We start from the raw sequence: 12,621 nt of genomic DNA on the forward strand, positions 1-12,621 counted from the left end.
AAACATAAAGGAATTCAGACTCATCTCTATTTCCAGGATCAAAATGACTAGGGTAGCAGCTTCACAGCCTTACCAGTTTAAGATGTGTATTTTTTTTTAAAAAAAGAAAAGGCAGCTTTAAAAATTGTATTAATACGAGACACATAAATTAAATTATTGTCATATGCCAGATGCTCCTTATTACTGCTGATTTCAGTTTTTGGCAGAGAGGGGAGTCCAAGGACCATATTGGTTTCAGTGAAGAGTTCTACTTAAAAACTGATGGCACAATAAGGCCCAAACTGTTATTACAGATAACTAATATTTAGTAATTTACTGAACATTACCCATGATCTAACTCTTATCTTGAAAATTATAGCTAATAATTTATTTTAATTACTTCAAGAAAACTGTAGACATAACTGTTAATTTTCTAATTATGATAAAGCTGAATAAAAAATACCTGCCATGCCTCTGAGCCTTGAGACGAGGCCCAACATTAAGCATTTTATGGTGTTTGATTTTGATCTGAGGCTTTTATTTTCCAAGCCTTGACTTTGAAGACTTTGTTCAAAAACTACCACCTTCTAACACACACAATAATCCTGCCAGAGGCCTGACAACACCTCATAAAAACAACCTTATGCTCACAAAAGAAATGAATTTCAAAGAGGATCCAGAACTGAAATATGTGAGTGGCAAGCAACCAATGAGGAACTGGCTTCGTCTCCTATTCAGAGCTCTGGTTGTGAATGGCTAACATTTTCTAATCGCCCAGCTCTTTTAATTGGAACACTGATAATGAAGGTCCCAGAAGAATCTCTGGCAGAGGAATTCCAGACAGCCTGAAGACAAAGTTTAAAATAGACACTATTTCTAATAACAGATAAATCACGCTGGACCAAACTACTATCTCTTACCAAAATAGTGGGTCAAATCCTACAGTTCTTACAAATGCAAAACTCCTGCTGAAGTCACTAGGCGTTTTGGATGAATGAGGACTGCAGGATTGAATCCACAGGCAAAAATAAGATCAAAACACCCCATACTGAATCTATTGTGCGGGTGAGTTGGGATTTTCTATAAAAATCAAAATATCAAATGTTGATGATCGTGTTTCTATTCCTTCCAATATCTATAGTCTACAGTTTAGTAAAAAAAAAAAAACCAGACTTACAGCCCAGCTGGCAAGGTTCTAAAAATTAATTTAGAAGTGATGGATTTCCTTAATTTCAATATTATGCCTTTGCTGCTTGGAAAGAGTAGAGTAAATCTACCCATATAAGAAGAGTGTGGCCTCTTTTCCCCCTGAAGAATGCAGAACAACAGTACACCTAAGGTGCTACTTCCATTTTGACAGTAGTGGGCCCAGCCTTATTTCCCATTTTGAACTTGACTCTGCAAGGTGCTGCGGAGCACTTTGGCTTAAAATGCCTCTGAAGAGTTCTAATGGTAACAGCAGTAGGTCTTCTGCCTCCCTAGTGCCGGGGCAGGCATTTACCTACCACGTCAATGTCAGGGGAGGGACAGGATAAGCACACACCAGCAGCCCTTGCTATGCTTTTAGACAAGATATAGCTTTCACTTCCACCCAGAAGAGGCCTTCTGACATCGCCAGCAACTCGGAAGCACAGCCAAAGCCATGCCACTGACCAATCCAGACAGCACCTCTCCCTCTTGTGCTCAAGACCTGCTGGCCTGAAGCATTGTGGCTCTTTTGTGCAAGAGCAATAAGAATAAATCTCTATGCAGAAACACGTTAAGGAGGGAAGGACAAGCCTCTCTCACTCACCTACTCTACCAATGTACCAGTACTGGAGCACCCATAAATTAGTCTTAAATCAGTAAAAATATGAGTGGAGAGGGTAGGATCCTGTAATACAATGGTCTGTTGCACAATATGAACATGAACCTTGAAGAAAAGGAAAATATGGCTATTATGAAGGTGACTTAATGTTATTTTTTTCTGGAACAGGACACATCAAAAACCATTCCCATCATTCTACTAGTTAGTGTGATGCTAAAAATCTCATTAACAGCAGAAAAAATATCTGATGTGCCTTTAGGAATCCATTTCTCCCCCTAGCTATGTGCTGTATATGGACTCATTAATAGATGCAGAAAGGTATGCACACGTGCATCAAGGCTAGAATGTTACAGTCCTCTTGCTTAAAATCTTAGTAACTTGGCAGAAATGGGCTGAAGGCTGAGCGGATTATTCCACAGCCTAAGTTTTGCATATCCCTCCTTCTGTGCAGCAAGAGAGAAACCGAGAAACTCCTGCTTACATAAAAGGAGCAGAATAGTCACCTTAGTAACCCCAACTCCTGCTGTTCATAGAGATTTTTCAAAAGATAGTGCTCTGACAATACTTTAGTAATTATCTATATTTATAACACCAAGGGCTTGCACCCATTCAAGGCAATGCAGTGCTTAATTTGTCAAGGAAGAGGTGCCAGAAACCAGCAAGTGCAGAGGTGCTGGGGCTATGAACTGCCAAGCCTAGAAGGGCCAGGGCTCAGCCCTGGCACAAATTAAGCACTGCTCAGATGCCTAATCCGAGTTTTAGGCTTCACTGCGAAACACACAACTCCTGGTGAACTTTGCGAGCACCTAAACTCACTTGGTGCCTGCGTTTTCAGGGTAAAAGTTCCCTAAGCCCCTATGTTCCTGCCTCTGAGCTTGTGCACTATTGCCCCACTCTAGGTTTGTCAGAGTGCCTATCTCCCATGTAAGCTCCTGAGCAATCCATGAACAGAGGGAAGATAGGCATTTACCCACCTATCTCATGTGTGGGCCCAATCCTGTAGTCTGCTTGTTAGGGCACCCACCTGGGAGGAGGGAGACTCAGGGTCCAGTCCCCCTGCTCTAATGTCTCTTTAGCCACAGTGGAACAGCTTCAGCAGGAGAAACTGAGGGAGCCCCAAATCCAAATATCCTATAGCTAGGTGGTTAGAGCTCTCCCAGAGAGAGGTGGGAGACCCCTCTTCAAATTAGGGGAGTGGAATATTATACAGGAAGATCTGGATGACCTTGAAGACTGGGGCGGGGGGAGAGAGAACTAGGATAAAATTCAATGGTGCAAAGTCATGCACTTAGGGTCTAAGAAGAATTTCTGTTACAAACTGGGGCCTCGTCAGTTGGAGGTGACAGCAGAGAACAGAAAGCTAGATGTGTGGGTTGATCACAGGATGACGATAAGCCACCAGTGTGATGCGGCTTTGAAAAAGGCAAATGAGATCATAGGATGTGTCAAGTGAGGCATTTCTAGTAGCCACACAGAATTAATGCCTCTATCCAAGGCACTGATAAAACCTCATGTGGAATACTGTGTACTATTGTGGTCACCCATGTTCAAGAAAGATGAATTTACATAGAAACAGTTGCAGAGAAGAGCTACTAGAATGATCGGGGAATGGAGGGTCTGTCTTACGAGATGAGCCTGGAAGAGCTTGGCTTGTTTAGTCTACCAAAAAAAGAAAGCTGAGAGGGGATCTGACTGCTCTCTATAAATATGCTAGATGTGTAAATACCAGGGAGGGTGAAGAGCTATTTATGCTACTGGATGTTTGCACAAGAACAAATGGATGTGAACTGGCCATGAACAAATTCTGGCTGGAAATTAGAAGGTTTCTAATCACCAAAGGGATGAGGTACTGGAAGTGCCTCCCAATAAGAGATGTGGGGACAAAGAATTTAATTACTTTCAAGAGAGAGCTGGACAAATTTATAAGTGCAGTTGTATGAGGGGGTTGCTTGTGATGGTAGGGGGCAAGGCTCTATACTCCTGGGTCTCACTTCGTCCTATGTCTCTAAAGCTCATGCTTCATGGTTTCAGATGGCTACCTGCAGGGGTCAGGAAGGGATTACCCCTCACCTGTAATATTCTGGGTTTCTTTTAACCTTCATCCAAAGCATCAGGAATAGCCATGGCTGGAAATGGGACATAGGATAGGAGGGTCAGGACCCTGAGGTGGTACAGAGCATCCTCTTTCTTAGGTGCTTCGCTGGTTAGTTCTTGCTCACCTGCTCACCACATGAGGTCAGGATGGAATTTTCCCCCAGAGCAGATTGACAGTGACCTTGGAGGGTTTTTGCCTTCCTCTGCAGTGAGTGGGTGCAGGTCACTTACTGGGATTATCTGGGTATGTCTCAATCCTTTCACTGCCATCGTGAGGGCCTCAGGCCCTGGTACCCCTCAGTCTTGTCCATTGTTTTCCTGTTCCACATAATAGTTTAGTCTTCTGTAGACTTAGTACTTTTGTCTAACTTTGACTTTAAGTTTAGGGTGATGGTGTTCTGTGATCTACAGGAGGTTAGATGAGATAAGTGGTTTGATTGGGTCCCCCTTTGTGTCCATAGTCATTTATGCCCCTCCCTCCAAGTACATATACCACCCCCCAGTTCTGGAAGCAGAGCAGAGAGCAGCAGCTGCCAGCTAGGTGCCCAGCTCTGAAGGCAGTGTGGCACCATCAGCAGCATAGAAGTAAGGTTGGCAATGTGAAAAGTGATATTCATCAATATCACTTTTCACAGCAGACTTAATGCCACTCCCCCCGCTATTGCTGCTCCTTCTGGGGGCTGACAACTTTACTGCCTCCAGGTGAGGGACTGGCAGGGGCGGGGGAGGAAGGAGAGCCTGAGTCCAGGTGGCAGAGCTTTGGCTTTCCCCTTTATCTCGACCTCCCAGGTGTGCATGGCCCTGCTGCAGGAGTCCAGTCACCTGGGGCTGACCGTCAGACTTCTTTAAAAGAAAAAAGCCTCCCTTGCCAGGCCCACCCCACAGTTTGAGAACCTCTGGAGTACATAATCTGGTGGTCCCTTCTAGCATTAAACTCCATGGCTTTTGCTCAAATAAATGTGTTAGTCTCTAAAGTGCCCCAAGTCCTCCTTTTCTTTTTATGGCTTTTCTGAAATCCTTTCATCTCCTTCGGCAAAAGGGGGAACTGAACCTGAGTCTCCCCCATCCCAGCTGAGGGTCGGGCCCCTATTTGTGCTCGCAGAACTGAGCCCCGAGGAAGGAACCAGGGAAGGGCTGGGCAGGAGGGAGACACCTGCAGCTCTCGCCGCTCCCTCAGCATGTACCTGAACTCGCACTCTCACAAATTAATCCCACCCTCTCGCCAGTGTGAAGCAACTTCCTCGGCTCCTCTCAGTGTGCCCAGGAGGGGAGCAGTGGGGGCCCCACGCGCTACCACCCCGCCCCTCTTTTGGGGGCTGTCCCTTTGCAAGGGGCGTGGCGCTGCGCCCTGCTCCACCCGCGAGAGACGCTTAACTCCCCGCACCGGGAAGCGACAGGGGCAGACGGCGGCGGCGGCTTTCCCCCGGCCCGGCCCACAGGCGCTGCGCCCTCCTCCCCGGGAGCTGTGCGGTGGCCGGGCATGGAGCCGGGCAGCTCCCCGGGGCTGCCCCCCGCCTTCCTCCGCCCGCCCAGTCTCTTCTTGCGGGCGGCGGCCGCCGCGGCGGCAGCCGCGGCCACTGGCGGCTCCTCCAGCCCCTGCTGCCCGGCGGCTGGGGGCCCGGAGCGCGGCGCCTGCTCCCCGCGGACCCCGAAGTGCGCCCGCTGCCGCAACCACGGCGTGGTGTCCGCGCTCAAGGGCCACAAGCGCTTCTGCCGCTGGCGGGACTGTGCCTGCGCCAAGTGCGCGCTGATCGCCGAGCGCCAGCGGGTCATGGCCGCGCAGGTGGCCCTGCGCCGGCAGCAGGCGCAGGAGGAGAGCGAGGCCCGGGGGCTCCAGCACCTCCGCGGGCGGGCGCCGGCGGGCGGGGGCGTGAGCGCGGAGCTCCAGCCGGGGAGAAGAGGTGCGCGAGCGGGGCGGGGAGCGCGTGGGGGCGGGGGGGCCCCGAAATCCGGGCCCCTCTGCAGCAGATGCTGACTTCTGCGTGGCCACGATTTCCCCGAAGCGTGTGTGTGTGCGCGCGCTGGCGGGGCTGGGCAGCGGCCGTGTGGACGGACGGCGGCGCCTGGCGATACGGGGAGCTGCCCCGGTGTTCCCCACGCGTTAGGGGGCAGATGCCCTAAAAGAGCGCTGCTCCCGCGTGGGCTCCCAGACCAGAACCTTATGTTCAGTGCTCCGCACCCAGCGGGTCCTATCTTGACGCTTACTGCCAGATTTTCAGAAGAGCCTCATGCACGGAGCTCTTCTAAAAATCTAGCCAAGGTTGCGCGTTTTACCAGTACAGTGTATGTACATATGTATTGCATATTTATGCGTATATAGGGAGTATATCCTTAGGTGCCTAAAGAGGCAGTTGGGTGCCCAAATCCCTTTGTGACTCTAGATCGTGGTGTTACGCTCTGGCCTTCAGTTTTTCTCTCTTACAATACCGTGCATGAATGATATGCACAGCATATAAACACTCTTATGCTTTTTATTAAATATGCAATTTCCTGTTATCTGTTTCATGTGTAATATATTGCATTTTGGAGTGTGTGTGTGCACACACATGATCTAACAAAATGCAATATGTTATGCAGTAAAATAGGAAATGTCATATTTAATGTAATATGCAGTGTTTTAATAAGTTCAAGATAATATCAGCAATATATGGCCTCAGTTTTGTCAACTTTTAGGCATGTGTTTAAGTTTAAGCACGAACAGTAGGATAATTCAAATAAGTGCTCAAGTGTTTGTGAGATCAGGGTCTTTATTTTTGCATATATATATATATATATAAATGCTAAATGTGCAATGTTATGTTATTATGCAGGATACTGTGTTGCATATTAAGTATAGTAAGCAATATGTTATCTGTGAAATATACGTCATGCAGCTTTTACAAATAAAATAAGAGACTATCAGTTTTTTTAAAAAAAATACCCATTTTGTAAGTTTAGGAATATTGTGTTTATGAAGTTGGTGTCATGATGCCACAAAGAAGTGGATAGCTTTTTTTAAAAACAAAAACAAAGCAAACTATGGTTTCTGCTGATTTTCTTGCATTTTTGTTAAAAAATTTATCTTGCAAATTCATACTTAAGGATGAAGTCCATTTACACTACACTGGACTATAGTGACTAAGGGTGGCAGCATCAGGTCCTTAATCCTTGCTTTTGGCAATAGTTTTGATATACAGCAAAGTTAACTGAAAGACTCGCATACACATTTGGGTATTTGATCATGCATGTATGGGAGATCATTCAGTGGTCTCTGATCCTGCAAAGGCTTAAGCATCATTGAAATCAGTGGCAAAACTCTTGTTCACTTTAGTGGGTGCAAAATCAGCCCTTATAGGACTACATATGCTTATAAGCCTTTGCAGGATTGGAACCTTAGTTTTTAAACACTGAAAATCTATGTGGGATGGTTGCTAACAGGATTGTACAAATATGAGAAAGTTTTCAATATTTACATGTTTGTAGGGCTTCTGATTTTAGGTTTTAACTGATAATAAATCAGTTTTTATCCAATAAGCACGAGAAATGGTTACTTGTATTTAACAACTTGTCTATATAGAACAGTAATGCGGACTACAGTGGGTGTGATTTCTAAAAAGTACTAACATGCTCAGCCTTAATTGGTCAATGTAAATCTTGCTGTAGTACACTAGAGGTTCCCTAGTACACTTCAGTGTCATGCTGTTTGAAATTGTCATGTTCCTTTAACATTTTACTAAGAGATTACTCATTTCAGTATTTACAAAGAGAGAGCCTTGGGGGAAAAAACCCTCGATTTTTTTGAACATCTACCTAAAGTGCAAAAATTGCTAAAAATAACCCTTCGAAAATTTAAATTAATAAACCCCCCAAAACAGAAAACCCCACATATATGCTACAAAGAAATTATGTATATTTTCCTCTAATTAACCATTAAAGCCTTAATTCTGTAATTTGTGTGCACAGGTGGACTCTTGTGCCCATGGAGAGTCCCAATGAAATCAGTGTGCAGGCAAAAATGTTTACCTGCATGGGAGCAATAGAAGGATAGGGGCCTAGATTTTTGTTCTGGGCATGTCCAATATATAGTTATTGCCTCCCAAAAAAGGTATTGACGTGATGTAAGTACTATGCTGAACAATTTGGGAAGTCTTGCATCATTATTCATTTTAATTTCAGTTGCCTTCTCTGTCTGTATCTCAGCTAAAAATAAGAAAATCTGGATCTTTCCCTTTAGATGAAAGAATGTTACTCAGTGAGGATTACCCATTGTTCAGTTTTTTTTTTAAATGAGTCATTTTTTCTTCTTCATGAGCATAAAAAGTAACTAAAGAGTGGGGAGGACTAAGCTGATTTTCTGCTTCCTCTCCCCAGTCTCTCCCTAAGTCAAAATCAACTGGAGGGAATTTCCTCAAATTTCCGCACAAAATGGCACTGAGCATTCTAATGAAAGTCTGAACTTAGGAAGGAATTCTGTTGGTGAAGAACAAGAAGGAAGAGAATCCTGCCTGCTCTCTTAGCCCTGCAGAGCCAGCATGGCTGTTTCATCACTAAAGTGAGCTAATATAACTAAATAAACAGGGAGAGTCTGATGTTTTCTTATTGTATACCAGCACAGCTCCATTGAAATGAATGAGCATCTGGGCAAGGATCCCTTGAGTACAAAGGTGCAATTTTTTTATTTGGTCATTTTTCAGATTTCAGTCTTAATTACACTGTTCATTGCTTTGAATACCAAGGGATAAAATCATGGCTTCGTTGGGGTCCTTGCCAAATTTACTGTTTACTTCAGTGGGGCTCGGATTTCACCCTATATCTTTTCTTGGGAAGTGTAATGTGTACTGTGTGGAAATTTTGGTAGCTATTTATAAGACTTTTGAAGGCTAGTTGGCTAGTTTTAGACTAAATTTAATCTTTTTTTTATTTCCCAGAAGAACAGGTGCAGAAGTATGACTCGTACTTCAGGGTGTTAGAAGGTCCTGTAGTCCTATCACATCCTCCTCCCCTGATATCTTCGCCTGAGTCAGCGGAAGCTAGTGGAAGCTGTAGAGTGAAGTCATCTGGGCTGGAAATCTCAGAAAAGGAAGAGAATGTTCAGTGTCCTAGTCCGGAGCAGCAGTTGGAAGGTGTAGAAAGTTCAGGATCTCTTTCTTCTTCAGACATGGAATCAGGAAATGAAAGTGAATGGTCCAAGGATTTTGCTGCCCCCCGTTCCAGTCTGCCTGCTGCTGCTTCAAGACACAGAGACCCACTTGGCATTCTCACCAAAGTCTTTCCTAGTCATAAACGAAGCAAGCTGGAGAGTATCCTGCAGTTCTGCAAAGGAGATGTGGTCCAAGCCATAGAACAGATCTTGAATAGGAAAGAGAATAAACAAAATGTCAAAGACTTTGCAAACCCATCTAGATCTGAATTTAGTGCCTTACACAGAGCCTCTAGTTTTAGCCTCACAGGATTAGGTGTTGGAGCATTTGGCAATACATCAGCTTTCTCCCCTCTTCAAACCGGTTCTACATCATTTGGAAGTGCAACAAATCTTTATAGCCTAAACCCTAGATTGGGGATTAGTCCTCTAAAACTGGCTTATTCCACCCCTGGAAGAGGGCTGCCTGGATTTATGTCACCCTACTTAACACCTGGACTGGTTCCAGCTTTGCCTTTTCACCCAGCAATGGACTACTCCTTTTCAGGAGCGATCAAGGATGCGTCTTACTTTCCGAGTAAAGAGTCAGTCACTAGCAGTGGAATTTTCTCAAGGTTAAATCAAGAAAACCAGTAGTGCCTTTAGCATATTCCCTTTCGTAATGCACTTGCAAAATATGCAGCTGTGATGACATCTGGACTAGTATGTCGAGCCTCAAAGGATGCTTTAATCCCACAGTCCATAGAATATTATATTAGAGGTGGCAGAACACTTCCAGTTCCTTTTTAAAAGAACATAATGAGGCTTTAGACACCTTTTGAATGTGATTTTTTTTTTTAAATTTTAATGTAGAATGGCTTGCAAAACTCAAATATTTTTAAGCAAAAAAGAAAATACTTTAAATTTATGTATTTTTTCCATCCAGAATATCTGCTGTGAAGAGCTGGTTTCAAAATTAGCACTGATTTTGAAACTGAGTTTTTTATTATACATATATTTTGTTTGTATAATGTCTTCAAATTGTTTTGTAAATGAAACAATAACTAGGATATATTTGTCTGTGAACAGAAATAGTTGAATTTTAAGGAAAGTCCATTATAACTTTCCTCTCCCTTTAAAAAAAAAAAATGTTTAATCAACTCTGTGTACTTATTTTTGTTTGCATCATTGACTTTGGAGATTTAAAACTAAGACTTTCAAAAATGAGTCCTTAATGTTAAGTTGATAAATCCATAGTTAGCACTAAAATAAGCAACGTGATTTTTCAAATGATCTTACTGAAGTAAATATAGGCTGCAGGGTGCTAACACTTTTGAAAATCAGGCTCTTCTTTTAGGTGTCTAAGGCCCTGATCCTGTAAAAATGTATGCACATACTTAATTCTGCATTCTGAGAATTGCCCCATTTAAGTTACAGTGCTTGATTCTCAATTGTGATCAATCAGCATAGCTCAGCTGAAGTCAGTAGAACTCTGCTACTTTAAGTCAGCTGAGGATCTGGCTCATAAGGTGTAAAGTTAAGGATGAGTGAACATTTTTGAAGTATCAGGGCCTAAATGTGGATGTAGGAACCTGATTTTAGGCACCCATTTTTAACAGCGTTAGTCCAAATGTAAAAACTGTACTTCAGTGTGGGGTTTGAATTTCTGAAAATCAGTCCTTTGTATACACTGAATACAACCCCTATTTTGGGTTGTAGTTTGGATTTTTTAATTTTTATTTTATTTTATTGTATTGTGGATTTTTTTTCATTCATAAAATTCTTCTCAAATGATGACGGCAAGTACGATTTCTTTATACATTTATTTTTATTGCGAGTTTTGTAGACCTTATGTTGCGAATCTCAGAGCTAATCAGTGAACAAAGTCAAAGCAAATGAGCACCATCTTCTGGCCATTCTAGTTTATTGCAATTTGATGGCAGTTTGAAAAGAAAATTAGCATTTTGGTTCATATCATAAGGAATTTATTTTTTAAAATCTGCAAAGGTGAGAGAGGTTTCTCTTACATATGCTGGTATTTTAAATTTTCCTTTACTGGTTACAGTATGAATTTTGGAGAGTTGCTGTTTAAATAATAGGAAATGTTTGTATATTACAAAAAACCTGGTTACAAGTGAGGCAGAGTCAAAACCTGCTCTCTCTACTTGTGTGTAAAGTCCTATTGATTTCAGTGGGATTCTTCTTTTGTGTAAGGACACCAGGATTGGGTCTCCCCAAAATATTTGAAACATTTGTTAAATTACAGGCACAATGCTTAGACTCCTATCCTGCAGACTTTTGCATATATGTGTGCTTAATTTTGCATATTTGAGTAGTCCTGCAACATGACTGTATATGTGGCTAAAGTCAAAGTTATCGCAGAATCAGAACTATAGGACTGCAGAACAAGAATGGGAATTTCTCTTAGTTGCATGTAGCAACTAAAACAGAGACATGCTTTTGAGGAAGTATTTGATGCTGATTTTGTTGCTTGATATCTAGAAAACATAACAAAAGTCTGACTTTGGGCCTGATCATGCTCCCACTGAAGTCAGTCTTTTTTGCTGTTTATCTGGTAGAACTAAAGTTTATTTCAGTCAAACATCAGGGCATTTTCTACGTGCTAAGAGGACCTGGGTAGGGTTAGGCATAAGCAAAAAGTAAACAATTATGAAGGCTAATTATATGGAGAACTGGCTTGTTAAATTATATCTTCTGAATGATTATATTTTATCAAAGAATGCAACAGTTTTATCGCTTGCAATTGATGGTATTTAGCATCAGTGGAAATTAGCAAGCTTTCAATATTAACTTATTTTGAAGTTTCAGTAGATGTCCCTGCTTCATTTGATTTCAGTGAGGCCCTAAGTCAGGAAAGCATGGCTGTTCAGACATTTAAGCATGTGCTTTAGCAGGGATGGATTTAAGTATGTGCTTAAGTGCTTTCCTCAGCTGAGGCCAGAATGCCAAAATAAGGGCATGTCTATACAGTGGGGCAATGCACACTACTGGGTTGTGATTTCTAAAGCTCACCAGTGTGAGACACACTAATTGGTTCATGTAGACCCTGCTGTTGCACACTAAGAGTACCATAGTGCGCTTATAACATTTTACAGTTTTAAACGGCGCTCCATTAGAGTACACTAGAGAACATTTAGTGTGCAATATGCTAGTACACTGTAGAAATCACACACCTGTAGTCTGCATTGCTGCACCATATAGACAAGCCCTCAGCTTGCCAAATGGTATTGTTCTTACTTGTGAACTAAGAATCCCAACCATTTACACAATAATATTAAAGTTTATAGGCTTATTTGAAAAGTCCTGCTCTTTGTCAGAATTTGTAGCTATCTTAACGCACTTCCTTTTTGTAAGAGTTGGAGTGAATAGCCCTTGCCCTTTGTGAAGCTGTTTCTTTCAACTGCATTATGGTTTTTACTCTCATTTTCTCCAGTACACTAGATTACACTCCAAGCCCATATCATCACTTGTTAAATCTATCTCAGTGGTACATCTCAAGCAAGATGGAGATTCCTGTGAGAGAACAGGTTCTGAAATGCCAACCTAAGACCCCTGCTTCATAGCACACAGTGGACTTGATCCTGAAGTCCTGAGTGAGGATTTAGGTATAATATACTCCTAT

The 12,621-nt window shown here is 42.8% G+C and overlaps 1 protein-coding gene across 1 annotated transcript; it reads left to right on the forward strand.

Moving 5' to 3' along the window:
• The first annotated feature begins 5,267 nt into the window (after positions 1–5,267).
• On the forward strand, positions 5,268–9,855 carry DMRTA1 (DMRT like family A1). Its single transcript, XM_084629430.1, has 2 exons — positions 5,268–5,781; positions 8,788–9,855. Exons 1-2 carry the CDS (start codon positions 5,361–5,363, stop codon positions 9,633–9,635), a joined length of 1,269 nt encoding a protein of 422 aa, XP_084485556.1. The 5' UTR covers positions 5,268–5,360; the 3' UTR covers positions 9,636–9,855.
• The last annotated feature ends 2,766 nt before the right edge of the window (positions 9,856–12,621 follow it).

Source organism: Lepidochelys olivacea (assembly GCF_965140295.1).
Source record: "Lepidochelys olivacea isolate rLepOli2 genome assembly, chromosome: 5".
Classification (NCBI taxonomy): Eukaryota; Metazoa; Chordata; order Testudines; family Cheloniidae; genus Lepidochelys; species Lepidochelys olivacea.